The sequence below is a fragment of the Lagenorhynchus albirostris genome, chromosome 20, assembly GCF_949774975.1.
Source record: "Lagenorhynchus albirostris chromosome 20, mLagAlb1.1, whole genome shotgun sequence".
Lineage (NCBI taxonomy): Eukaryota > Metazoa > Chordata > Mammalia > Artiodactyla > Delphinidae > Lagenorhynchus > Lagenorhynchus albirostris.
This window is the reverse complement of record NC_083114.1, coordinates 16,226,431-16,239,293: the sequence shown is the minus strand read 5'-3', so window position 1 is coordinate 16,239,293 and position 12,863 is coordinate 16,226,431. Positions and strand designations below refer to the sequence as shown.

Here is a 12,863-nt window from a genome sequence, read left to right as displayed (position 1 = left end):
GATCAATATTTGCAGAATAAAAATGAACCACTGAGCCTCCCTCATTCTCCACAGCCAATCACCACGAATTATCAATTTTACCTCCTACTATATCCCCGTACTTCTTTCTTAATTGAGGCTGGCTGCCTCCTACACATCCTTCAGAAGGCTTCAGGGACCCTAACTCCGGAGGGACAGGGATCTTGCCCGCTGTTCCCACGGCCCGTGACTGCCGCCACGGCCCGGACCACCACGCACTGTCCGGCCGGCCCTGATGAGTGACACCCCACTGCACTGGGTGCTCCATCTCCATAAGCGCCCACGGCCGGGCACACAGGAGCCTCCCAGCAAGCACTGAACGGATGGAGCGAAGGAACGTAAGAGTAATGAGCGAAAGGGCCACGGATGACACGCGATAGCGGCGAGAAGGCCGGAAGGCCCCGCGACAGGCAGGACCTCCGGCTGTGCAAGCCCCGCGCCCGGAGCGGCCCCACGCGGCAGCCGAGCAGCCCCGCCCCCAAGTCACGCGGTGCTCCCCACGGCCAATGGAAATAGTCCGCTGGCCTCCTCGGCGGACGCTCCCGGCCCGCGCGCGGCTTCTCAGCCAATGGGAGCGGCCTTCGTCGCCCTCGAGGCGGGGCGGGGCGGGGCGGGGCGGGGCGGGGCGGGGCGCGGGCTCCTGGGATGGCGCGATTGCGGGCCTGTTCTCACGTTGCGTTCCCTCCAGCGTAGTCTGGGCTCCTGCTCTGCCAAGCGACGGATGATGGGGCCTCTGGGCGCCCGGCGCGGCCTGGAGTGGTTGCTGGGCCTCTACTTCCTCTCCCACATCCCCATCACCCTGCTCGTGGACCTGCAGGCGGTGCTTCCGCGCGATCTCTACCCCGTGGAGGTGAGGGCGCCGTCTGTCCTAGCCGCCGGTCGCCGAGGTTGGCGCCCCTCGGCGTAGCGATTGCCCCGGCGTCCCCGTGATCTCCCCTCCTCCTGCCTGGCGCCCCGCCTCGCCCACTCAGGGTTCCCTCCTGCTTTCCTTGGGTCCCGCCGGCGCTCCGGCCCCTCCTTACCCTTCAACTCGACTTCTTCCTCGGGGTTTTCTTTGTCTCTCCCAGCCGCTTCCCCAAGGCTCCTGGGGCCAAACACCTTGCTCCTTTTAAAGACAGTTCTTCCCTGCGTTTAAGACTCACACACCCCAGCTCTGGTCAGTTGTCAGTATTTGAGGGAAGTAGCCTGGATGAACCAGTGTCTAAATTATGGACACATGTTGGATTTGTTTTCAAGTTGTGTTTCTTGGGAGAGCTTTAAAAATACCGACTAATCCCAAAGAAATAACGCAAGTAGTATTAGACCCCTCTAAGGGACATTCGCAGAGCGTCCTGATTTCAAGATTAGGATCCAGCAACTTCAAAAGCTCATAAGTAAACGACACCTTTTCAAATCGGCCTTTTTTATTGGGTTTGAGCAAGAATGAGGATCTGAGTAGAAACGGAGGCGAAAGCCCCATTTCCTGGTTGTTGGAGAGCATTCTTTACCCCAAACTTTAACTTTTGCTTTAAATGCTTTTTATTTATTGAGTTTTATTTTCATGTCTGGACCCTATAACCTTCTATCACGGAATTCCAGTCCTCAGTTCTACACTTCTCCAATCTGTCTGCAGAACTATAGGCAAGCCTGACGTGTCTACCTAAAGATTTGATTTTACCTCTGTTTCTCCTTAAATGCTTTTTCTCTGCAGAGCAGGGGTTCTTAACCTGAGGTCCATGAACCCCTAAGAGGGCATGCAAAATTGTGTGTGCCTTGTTTTCCATAGCTTCCATCAACTTTTCCAGGGGTCTGACCCTCCCCAAAAGGTTAAGAGCCACTGCTCAACAATAAACCCCCACTCCGTAGTCTGGTTTGTTTCTAGCTCCAAGCATAAATGGGAAGACCTCTGACCTACCTTTTCCTGGGAAAAGTGTAGGTTGTGTGTGGCAAGAGCATTGTCTGGGGACTTGGTTCTTCCAAGAACTTCTTGAGTTCCTTGGGCAAGTCAGGGCTCTGTAGCTTCAACTGTCAAGTAGGAGAGAGATGAGTTAAATCACAAGCTCAAACATATATGTATTAGTTTCCTATTGCTTCTGTAACAAATTACAAAAATACAGTGATTTAAAACAACACGAATTTATTATCTTTCAGTTCTGGAGGTCAGAAGTTTGAAATGAGTCTTGTAGGCCTCGTTCCTTCTGAAGGTCGTAGTGGCGGATCTGTTCCTTGCCTCTTCCAGTTTCTGGTGGCTGTGGGTGTTCTTGGCTTGTGGCCACATCACATCAATCTCTGCTTCGGTCCATCACTTTGCTGCCTTTTCTTCTTTAGTCCAATCTCCCTCTGCCCAACTTTTATAAGGACACTTGTAATTACATTTAGGGCCCACCAGATAACCAGGATAGTCTTCCCATCTCCAAATCCTTAACTTAATCACATCTGCAAAGTCACTTTTGCCAAATAGGGTTACAGTCATAGGTTCCAGGGATTAAGATGTGGATGTCTTTGGGAGCCATTATTCAGCCTACGACACAGGCCCAGGTGGTACATGATCCTTCTAAACAGGTCGTCACAGCTCCGCATTAGCCATTAGTTGCCTTGAAGAAAGGAGAGCCATGTCTGTGCCTAGTCTGTGTGGCCAACAGAACTCAAGCAGGCTGCCTGTTCACAATCTCTGATGTTATGAGTCCCTTTAATACTAGGCAGTCATAGGACTTCCCTGGTGGTCCAGTGGGTAAGTCTCTGCACTCCCAATTTGGGGGGCCCGGTTCAATCCCTGGTCGAGGAACTAGATCCCACACGCCTGCCGCAACGAAAATCCCAAGTGCCGCAACTAAGACCCGGCACAGGCAAAATAAATAAATATATACATACATACATAGCAGTTATGTTACTCCAGGTAGCCAACCGTTCCAGACTTAACAGCTGTTGGTTTTCCTATCTTTTGTGAATGTGCCATTCCCACAAGTTCTTGCTCTCCACTCGCAAAATACAATTAAAATGTTTCCAAAATCATAAAGACCCCATTTAAACTTATATATTTGATTTGGTAGTTTTCTCAACTTTATTTTTTTAAGTTGACTTGTTGTAAAAGGTCAAGGACCAACATAGGCAGGATCTGACCAGAAACTCTGTAACTGTTTGTGTGTGTGTGTGTGTGTCTGTCTGTCTATGATACTGTTTAAAGACCTTAGTAACACAGGGGCCACCCAGCTTGGAAGGCCTGTGTCTCTATTCACCCTTGTTGCTTTGGGGTGGGCAATGATGGTTTTGTTGCTTCTGTATGGGGAAATAATAATAATAAAAGCCCTGAGTTATTTTCACATTCTCTTTGAAAAATGCCAAATTTTAACATCTGTTGTGTTTTTCCTCCCTAAATAGAAGGAATTTCTCCAGAACTAAAAAGCCTGTGGAGATCACATAATGGTTAGGCTAAAATTTGCAAATATCTTTCTTGGTTTGAAGCAGATCAACACTTGGAAAAACTCTTACTGTGAAACAATAAGAATTTAGTTTGGATTAGAACATGGAGAGGATGGGAAGCATTTTGTAGTATCATCTGCAGCTGGGTAGTATTGCTTCTGTTAAAATACGGGAAAACACGTGAGCATCTAGATGCTGAAAGTTTGTGCACTCATTCTAAGAGGAGTGCAAGACTGTTCAGTAGCAACTTCGGTCTAGAAATCCATGTGCGTAGGCCAGGTGAATATTTTAATGGATAACAGTGATAAGTTGAGTCAAATGTGAGTCAGTTATAAATGGAAACAGTTTTATTTTTTGGGGTCTTACCTAATAATTATTAATGACCAGTTGCACGCTGAGATTTTAATAGGATTAAATTGAACTTCTCCAAATATGTATTACATTCAGTTAAGTAATCTTAACATTTACTGTGTGCTAGCCATTGTTCTAATGACTGTAAGTATTAACTCTTTTTATCTTACCAACAACGAGGTAGGTACTATAACTGGGAAACAAGTTTAGTGAGATTAAGTGCTTTGCCCAGAGCCAGTACTCAGAACCAGGCACTCAGCCCCTGGGTACCATGCTCATCACTCTGCTTGGGGGTTAAGGACGTTGACCCTCCACAGTCGAAAATCCACGTACAGTTTATAGTCAGCCCTCCATACCCACGTTCCTATCTTCAAATTCAGCCAGCCACCGACTGACCGTGTAGTACTGTAGTATTTACTGTTGAAAAAAATCTGCATATATGCGGACCTGCACAGTTCAAACCCGTGTTGTTCAAGGGTCAACTGTGTTTTAAATTTTGCTGTTATCATCCTGCAGCCCTTAGAAATTACAGTGTTGTACAAATCTGCCTGGATTTATGAAATAGGTGGATCTGAATGTATACGAATTAAATAGAAAGTGAAGTTCAAATGAACCAGAATGCCTTTTTTTAAAAAATAAATTTGTTTTCGGCTGCATTGGGTCTTTGTTGCTGCGTGTGGGCTTTCTCTAGTTGCAGCGAGCGGGGGCTACTCTTCGTTGCGGTGCGCGGGCTTCTCATTGCAGTGGCTTCTCTTGTTGCAGAGCACAGGCTCTAGGCGTGTGGGCTTCAGTTGTGGCACGCAGGCTCAGTAGTTGTGGCTCTCAGGCTCTAGAGTGCAGGCTCAGTAGTTGTGGTGCACGGGCTTAGCTGCTCCGCGGCATGTGGGATCTTCCCGGACCAGAGATCAAACCCATGTCCCCTGCATTGGCAGGCAGATTCTTAACCACTGTGTCACCAGGGAAGCCCAAATGAACCAGAATGCCTTTTAAATTCTGCAATAAATCTTTCAAAATACATCCTTCTAATTTTTTTTTTAAAGTAAATCTAGAAAGCAAAGAAGGATCTTAAAAAATTTAGTCCAAGTTGCTTGTTTTACAGATGAGAAAATAGAGCCCAGGAAAGGTGCAGTGAATATTTATGAATATTTTCTACCACATTACCATCCTGAAAAGTGCTTAGAAGGAAGCTAAGGATATTGCTGTGAATTTAAATTTCAAGTCAAATACAAATTCAAGATCACTTGGTCAATAAATTGATTATCTAGCTAAGGCCTTTTTGTAATTAATATTATGCTAACAGAATGTTTGTTTCTGGATGTTTGCTTAAAGCTCACTTGCAGCACAGAGGCCTCTATTTCACAATAGTGAGCCTTTATCTTTAGATTAAAAATTAACAGGAAAAATATCTTTGGATTTTCCATTGTAAGCCAAATACTTTTCTTGGAAGCTGTCTTGATTTATCATATCAAGATGCCATCTCCAGGAGGTTAAATGTGAAATGTGACAGACCTTCAGTAGTCTATGTAGTGTGGAGAGCCCTAGGCTTTGGGCTCTTAAAAGAGCACAAAGTGGGCAGCCTCAAACCCTCCTGCTTCCTTCCCCTGCCTGCAGCCTCATCTACATGGATCTGCATCTTTTGATTTGACAGTGTCATCACGAAGGTGGGGCCCAAGCTAGAACTGAGACCACTCACTCTCCAGAGTGAGGCAGAGTCTGTTCCTCTGCAAATATACTACTGATCTCCTAAAAGAGAAAAAAAACTTTAGAATTAGGGGGGTAAAGAATGACAAGGAACTTGAGATTTGGGGATAAGTTAGATTGTCTAAAATAGCAACTTCGCAGAGGTTAGATTTACCTCCCTTACACTTCCCCCCCGCACCTCGCCCCCCCAAAAAAGACAAGGAAACTTATTTCTGTATTTGAGGCAATCTGGCCCTTGGAGCTTGCTGTGCAGTTGCTATTTTGAAAGGACAAACGTCAGGATGGTTTTCACATCATTTCTTTATAAAGAAGGCTATTGTTGGCAGATACTTCACGTTTGTGCATTCAGCTGAGAGCCTACTAAGTGCCACATACTGTTGCTCCTGACAGTATCCACACCTGGACATGTGTTATCACAGACATGCTGGGTAGCACACGGGCTGGAAGAGCTGAGGAAAGCTGCTGGGAGAAGGTAACATTTGAGTTAGAGCTAGTGAGTTTTTATTAAATGACCATCTAGGCTGCACCACAAAAGCCAGCTGGGTGTGCCATCTGCTGCCAAGGGAGCTGGGTAGTGAGAGGCTCTGCCAGCGGGTTGGACCTGCTGAAGCCTGTCCTGCCAGGTAGCTGTATTCATTGTGATCCTCATCTTTTCCCAGCTGAGAAACCTGCGGCAGTGGTATACTGAGGAGTTCAAAGACCCCTTGCTACAGAACCCCCCGGTGTGGTTTAAGTCCTTCCTGTTTTGCGAGCTTGTGTTTCAGCTGCCTTTCTTTCCTGTCGCAACATATGCCTTCTTCAAAGGTTAGTAAATGGGGAAATCCCATTTTTGCTCTGAAACCAGGTCCCAGAAATCTTTTGGGAAAGTTTTACCAAGGGAGAGGGGAGTGGTCCCTGGAGGCTGTATGAGGGTGATATAGGATTGGTGGGAACGGCCAGGATAGATCTTGTATAGGGACATTAATGTGGCTCAGGCTAGTGTCTGTGGTCAGCTGGGCTGCAGGACTGCCTCAGTCAACTGGAAATCTCTCACACACATGAAACCTGAGGCTACTTTCAAGTTTGAACTTGTTCCTTTTTATTGCCCCTCCCCCCCACCTCACCCCAACAGAATTTCTTTCTTGTTGGTGCATTTACTTTTCTGCTTTGGGTGGTATCATACTGGCTTTTAAGCAGTAGCATCAAGCTAATCTCTAAATGGCTTAACTTCTCATTTAAAAATTATTCTTACAGTGTCCCCATGACGAATGCCTTTAAAAAGAAGGTGGCCATACCAGTGTTCATGGTAACTAAGCTTGTACAGCTTCTCTCACACTGGAACCCCCAAGCCATCTCTTAGCAGAATCTCTTGATCCCTCTCACCTATATATAATTACTTAGCAAAGAGATGTTGCTGACAGGGCTGCCCCCGCCTCCTCCCCTTCCCCCAATTGCATTTTAGAACAACCTGGTTTAACTAGTAATGGCGATTTAACTGCCCTAGAGTTTTTCTGAATTAATTCTGACACCACCCAGTGTTCTTTGGCAGTCAGTGGCTAGGGCTCCGGCTGTCACATAAGTCTGCACCTTGGGCATTATTATATCACATCCAGTTTCCACTTGGTGGAAAAGGAGCTAGAATGATTCAACTGAAGGAAGCAGGCAGAGACAGGGTGGAGGATGCTGTGGACATACCTGGAGCCATGAGCAGATCTAACCCTTATCTCTTTCTCTCCTCGATGACCTCAGGAGGCTGCAGGTGGATCCGCACCCCTGCAATCATCTACTCGGTTCAAACGATGACAACTCTGATTCCAATCCTCTCCACATTTCTACTCGAGGATTTCTCCAAAGCCAGTTGTTTCAGAGGACAAGGACCTAAGACTTTCCACGAACGACTATTCCTTATGTCTGTCTACATGCCCTACTTTCTCATCCCTCTTATACTTCTGCTTTTCATGTTGCACAACCCCTACTACAAGTCTGAGGAGAAAAGAAAGAAAAAATGAGGAAAAATCACCCCGGGTCCAGGGGAGAGGTGACCACGGGGCAGTTTCCTGTTGGACCCAGTACCAGGAAAATGCTCAGAACCCATGTTTTCAGTAGTATTTGAAACACACCAGCAGCAACACACAAGGCCAAGGCACTGGCAGGAGGCACATCAAACCCTCGTCTTCCAAGGGCACTGGCATAAACAGACCGATCACCTGAGGATGAGCAGAGGGGTGAGGGCTAGGTTATAGGGAAGGGCTGCCAAAGGCCTCACTGTGTGCCCAAGTGCCATTGTAGGATTACTAAAGGCAGGACCAGACCAGACACCAGATAAACTTCCAAGCAACACGGCCTACTTGGCATGTTCATGAGTCATTTGATCCACAGTATACCTGTGACTAACCCTTTGACTCATGACTCTACAGCGTGTCACTGGGGTGTCTCAGGCCATTTTTAAGCTTGAAGCTGTGCCTCTGTGATGTCATTAAAAACTGTTTTCTTGTCCCCACACCTAGGAGGGGGTGAGCTATTCTGTAAGAGGGTTAAACTTAGTTTTCCTTAAACGTTCAACCTTGGCATGACCTTCAGTCAGAAATGGGTCAGATTGGAAGGTGTATTGTTCCTGTCCTAAACAGGTTGTCCCAGAAGAGATTTTTTAAAGTCGCCTTGTTTATGCTCTTTCCAAGCCTGTCTTCTATTACTTTTTACAGACCACCTAACATAAGTTCCTTTCACATCTGGTGTCTCAAACCTGCGCTGGAGGTGTCCCTCCTACTGGATAACTTCGTCCTACCGAATAGTTTAATAATTCCTTCCTGTCTCATTCCCAGTCAAAGGCAACGGGTGGCGGGGAGCTGTGCATGACAGGTCCAGTGTGTGCATATAGGGTCTCTTCACGTTAGTACTTGGTATTCTGCTAGCTTTCTCTAAATTCATACTCGAGGCCAACTCAAAAAAAAAAAACAAAGAAACTTGTGAACACACATGGAAAATGGTAGATGCTGGTTCTGGTTAGTTCCCCCTTTTTGCCTGTTTTGCTTACAAGCCCTAATGGTCTGATTGTTGGGAGTATCGTCTGACTCCTGTGTCTGGTCAAAATAAAGGTAGCTGCTGACCACTGCCTGGTTTGTTTTGTGGACCAGGGGCTAGAGAGCCCAGGGTTCTCTTACAAAGGGTTAAATGTACATTTCAAGGGCACCAGGAAAAGAGGTAGATCAAGCCATTTGAAAATAATAATTTATTGCTTTTCCTTCCAAAGCTTTGTGAATTTACAAAAAAAGTTTATAGGCCGCTCAGTTCAGACTGAGAATGCAAGAGGTGAGAACCTGGACCACAATGGCCACTGGGTGTTCGCCTGCAGATAGGCACTGACGTCTGAAACAAGCTCCCCCAGATTTGTTTTATTGCCTTCAGAGATGCTGCATTCCTCACACACCATCTCACACAACACATTTGGGTCATTGGTCAAGTCACTGGATTGGTACAGAGGTTTTTTTGTTTTGGGGGTTGTGGGGTTTTTTGTTTTGCCCTCCTGCTAGAAAATGAAATTTTCAGTTCATTTCTGAAAAATAAATTGGTCAATAAATTCATTTTGTTCTGCTTCTACTTTACACAGAGCTTCGTATTCAACCCGATACCTGAAAAACAAAATTGTTAGAAGCCCTCAAAATAGATGAAATAAACCATGGACTTAATTCTTCTAGAGAAGAATGTTAAGTGATTTAGATGATTCCAAGAAACGGTGTGAGTTCAAAATGAAGTTAGTGAGGGCAAGAAAGAGAGAAAAAATAAGAGGCAAAGCCCTACCTAGGGCCACCCATGAGAAGTCTCCAGCCCTGCGAGTCTTCCTTTCACAGAGCCAGCCAACTCTGGACACTCACTACCTGAGTGTTCGTGCTCTCAAACTACTAGAGGCTGTCTGATAGTGACATTTTTCTCCCATGAAATGTAATTTTATTTTTATTTTAATCAGGATGACAAGTTAAGACACTATTCCTGGGAGAACGATGATGAACAATAAGGACAAGAGGTGACCATTCGAAAAGGAAAAATAGAACTGCAGTTCAGTAAAGAACTTGCTTTATGTCAGAACTTCTTACCTTTCAAGCTGCATTTTCTTTTCAGCTATTAGTGCCTGGAGTTGCTGCTGTTGGGCTTCTCTCTGTTTTGCTATAGATTTGAGCAAGTTCCGAGCACCAATGGCCTAGAAAAACACGATACTGCCAAAGAAAGCCATGGCTTCATTAAAGTCCTCAAGTGGGGAAGAGAGGCTGCCTGGGGCCGGTGGAGGGTGGGGCGCAGCGTGGGGAAAGTTGAGCCTCAGAGCTTTAGGAGTCAGTCAGAAAGAGGCTTAATTAACCTCACGATCCCAAAGTGCCTGGTGAGAACGGAACTGCAGCTCTGACGCAGACCTAGGAGTGTCCCCAGAGCCTGGCACACGGCCCATTTGGTGTGCCATTTGTGTCCTTTGCCAAGTCATCTACACTCTGCACGCCTTCATTTTTTCATTTATAAAATGAGGGTAAACACCTATCTCAGTGATGACGTGAAGATTAAAGGAAACAATGACTGAAAGTACACTGGCATATAAGAGTTCAATAGTAGGTTTAACTGGACCAGGAATTATTTCAGGTGTACAACATAATCATTCAATATTTGCATGGGTATTCTTATTTAAAATCTTGTTCTAATTAAAGAATCCCCGCCCACCTTCCCCTACCCCCAAATAAGTCAAGAGGGCAGAAGGATGAGAGGCTAGTGAACCAGGCCAGGATTTAGACAAAACTCATGCTGATCTTACCTTCATCTTCTCATTTTCTGCTTCTTTTGCAAGTTGGTCAACAAGCTCAATTAAACCACCAACTATTTTCTGAAACTGGCCAATTTCTTTTGGGGAAAGAACAAAACAAAATGTTTTATTTTCTCAGCATCACCACTCTCCCTCAGCATTCCCTTGCAGCAAGAGGGCAGGGCTAACTGCGCCTTCTAATTTGTGTCAGAAAACGTTTGGTGTCTGACACCCTTGGTCTGAACCTAGAGAAGGGTGGCCAGGTGCCCAGAGCTGGACTGGGGCGTATTTGGATCCTGAGGCACAAAGGGCTGTGTTCATGAAAGAACCGCCTCAGGACGTGAACACTGCCTCTAGACAAGCCTCAGATAAGACACTAGATTTCAGTTAATGGTGGGGTAGGGGCTTTCCACCTATGACCTGAGCTAATAAAAAGCTCAAAGCATTTAAGGACTTAATCTCGCATTTGCTTTTTTCAATGTCCTTGGGTGTAGTGGAACCCCATGTTACTGAGGAGTAAACTAAGGCCCAGAGGGTAGGACGACATGCACACAGCAATCAGAAGACTGGTGAGAGAACCCACGCTACCTTTCACCAGTCAAGCTCTCTCCACAGCCTACAGATGTCCAAAAGCTCAGAAATCCCTGCTCTAGCTAGATCTGCTCTGTATTCACTGCTACTGGGTTTGCTTGGCTGCTGGGACAGGAGGCATCCCGGGTATCTCTAGCTAAAAAAAATGAGTCTTTTGAACTGCCTCTAGAAATTTTCACTCCAAATAATGGCAAGTCAGGGACTTGCCTGGCAGTCCAGTGGTTAGGACTCTGCACTTCCACTGCAGGGGGCACGGGTTTGATCCCTGGTCAGGGAACTATTTATTTACTTATGGCCATGCCCTGAGGCATGGCAGTCAATCAATCCATCAATAAAGGCAAGCCGGGCACTGAGAACACTATTTCTCCCAAGAAATCAGATCATAACTCCACTTCCCACCCCCAAGCCATAGTTCTGAAGTTTAAGGTTCCTGAGATGGCATATCTAAACAAATACCCTCCTCTCTCCATTGCAGTGTTTGTTTTGATTGGTGCTCTGGGACTACACAAGAAGGCAGGTAGACAAGGTGGGTGGCACACGGGAATTCATGAAGGCCAGGCTCAACCTTCTGGGAGCCAGCAGCTCCACTGTGGCAGGGCCAAAAGCTGCAGTCCGGGGGTGGGGGCGGGGCACAAAGCTGAGTGGCACCATGTCTCCCCAGATGACACTCACTGTCCACAAAGTCCTTGCACTCTTCCCTTAGCTCTATGGTCTGCTGGGTAACCTCTGGGTCCAACACCCGCAGCTTGTTCAGCTCATCAAAGTGCAGCCCTGCTTCACCCAGGATGTCCTTGGCCATGGCTGTAAAGAAACCAGCCCCAATCCCCGATCACTTCCCAGCCACTCAAGGAAATGCCTCCTTCCAGCCCAGCCCCACTCCCGGCCCCGGACACCAATGCCAAAAACCCAGATGTTCCAAAGGCTCCCCCTTCCCTCTGCCTCTGCCTCTCTGAGCCTCACCTGTTTCCTTTCCAGCTTCCCTAGAGAAGAGCAGTCCTGCTCTGAAGGGGTAACAGTGTCAGCCAGGAAGAGGTGTGTCATAGGAGCAAGGGTCAGGAAAGAATAAAGTCCAGTTGCTTGTCACAGGCATCGTTCATTCAACACACATTTCTTGAGGGCCTACTACATGCCAACACTGCTAGATGCTGGGGGTAAAGATGAGTACAACATGGTGCCCGCCCTGGAGGAGCACAGAGTTTAGCTGGAGGAAGACAGACATGTACACTGAAAAATAATACTGTGTTAAGTGCTTTTACAGAAATATCACTAAAGCGTGGAGGAGAATAGAACAGTTAACTTGGGGTGAGGAAGTGACATGTGAACTAAGTTGTGAGCCATAAGCATATTTATTTAACCACAGCTATGTACCCAAAAAGACATAAAAGAGCTTTTCAAATATAGTACAGGAACAACATAAAAGACAAGTAAAAGAAAATCTGAGTGAATTAAAAATTAAGGTTAAAAAAATAAGAACCCAGGTGTAGGAATATTACCCAAAATGTACGCCACAGGCACAGCTGCCTGAACTGGGACCCAAAGGGGTCAGTCTCTTTCTAGCAGAAAACACAAAAAGAAGTGAAATATCATCAAGAACATACCGATAAGGACCAAGGAAAGGCATTCCAAGCAGAGAAAACAGCCTGGACAAGAGCATGAAGCCACTGGAAGGGCCTATCCTGCCTAGAAGATGAAAAGACAGAGGATGGAGCCGGAAAGGTCGGATGGAGCCAGATCAGAAACACCCTGTGTGCTAAGCTAAGGAGTTTGGCTTTTTTTTTTTTTTCCGTAGGCAAGAGACAAGAGAACCAGCAGAGATAACTTCTCCCTTCCCAGGCCACCTTGCATTCCTGGTCCAAAGGATGCCTCAACTCTGGGAAGGAAACACTGAAAACTCACCCTCGTTCTGGCTTAAACACACACACAAAATAAAATAAAATAAAAATAAGAGAGCACATACCCTGTCTAAAAAGGGAGGCAATGCTACTGAGGTCTAGCCATTGGCTGCTATACCAATTCCCACACCCCAGGTGTTCCGAAGGCTACC

General features: G+C 46.3%; 2 protein-coding genes across 2 annotated transcripts in view; one reads left to right on the top strand and one right to left on the bottom strand.

Annotated features, from left to right (window-relative positions):
* The first annotated feature begins 655 nt into the window (after positions 1-655).
* Positions 656-9,029, top strand: TMEM97 (transmembrane protein 97). Its single transcript, XM_060134413.1, has 3 exons — positions 656-868; positions 6,129-6,273; positions 7,198-9,029. Exons 1-3 carry the CDS (start codon positions 740-742, stop codon positions 7,455-7,457), a joined length of 534 nt encoding a protein of 177 aa, XP_059990396.1. The 5' UTR covers positions 656-739; the 3' UTR covers positions 7,458-9,029.
* The window catches only part of IFT20 (intraflagellar transport 20), an 11,339-nt gene continuing 7,138 nt past the window's right edge, over positions 8,663-12,863 (bottom strand). Inside the window, 6 exon segments of the mRNA XM_060134414.1 lie at positions 8,663-9,077; positions 9,540-9,643; positions 10,241-10,326; positions 11,492-11,620; positions 11,780-11,807; positions 11,810-12,020. Of these exon segments, the coding sequence (XP_059990397.1) occupies positions 8,996-9,077; positions 9,540-9,643; positions 10,241-10,326; positions 11,492-11,620; positions 11,780-11,807; positions 11,810-11,860 (480 nt within the window). The 5' untranslated portion in view covers positions 11,861-12,020 and the 3' untranslated portion in view covers positions 8,663-8,995.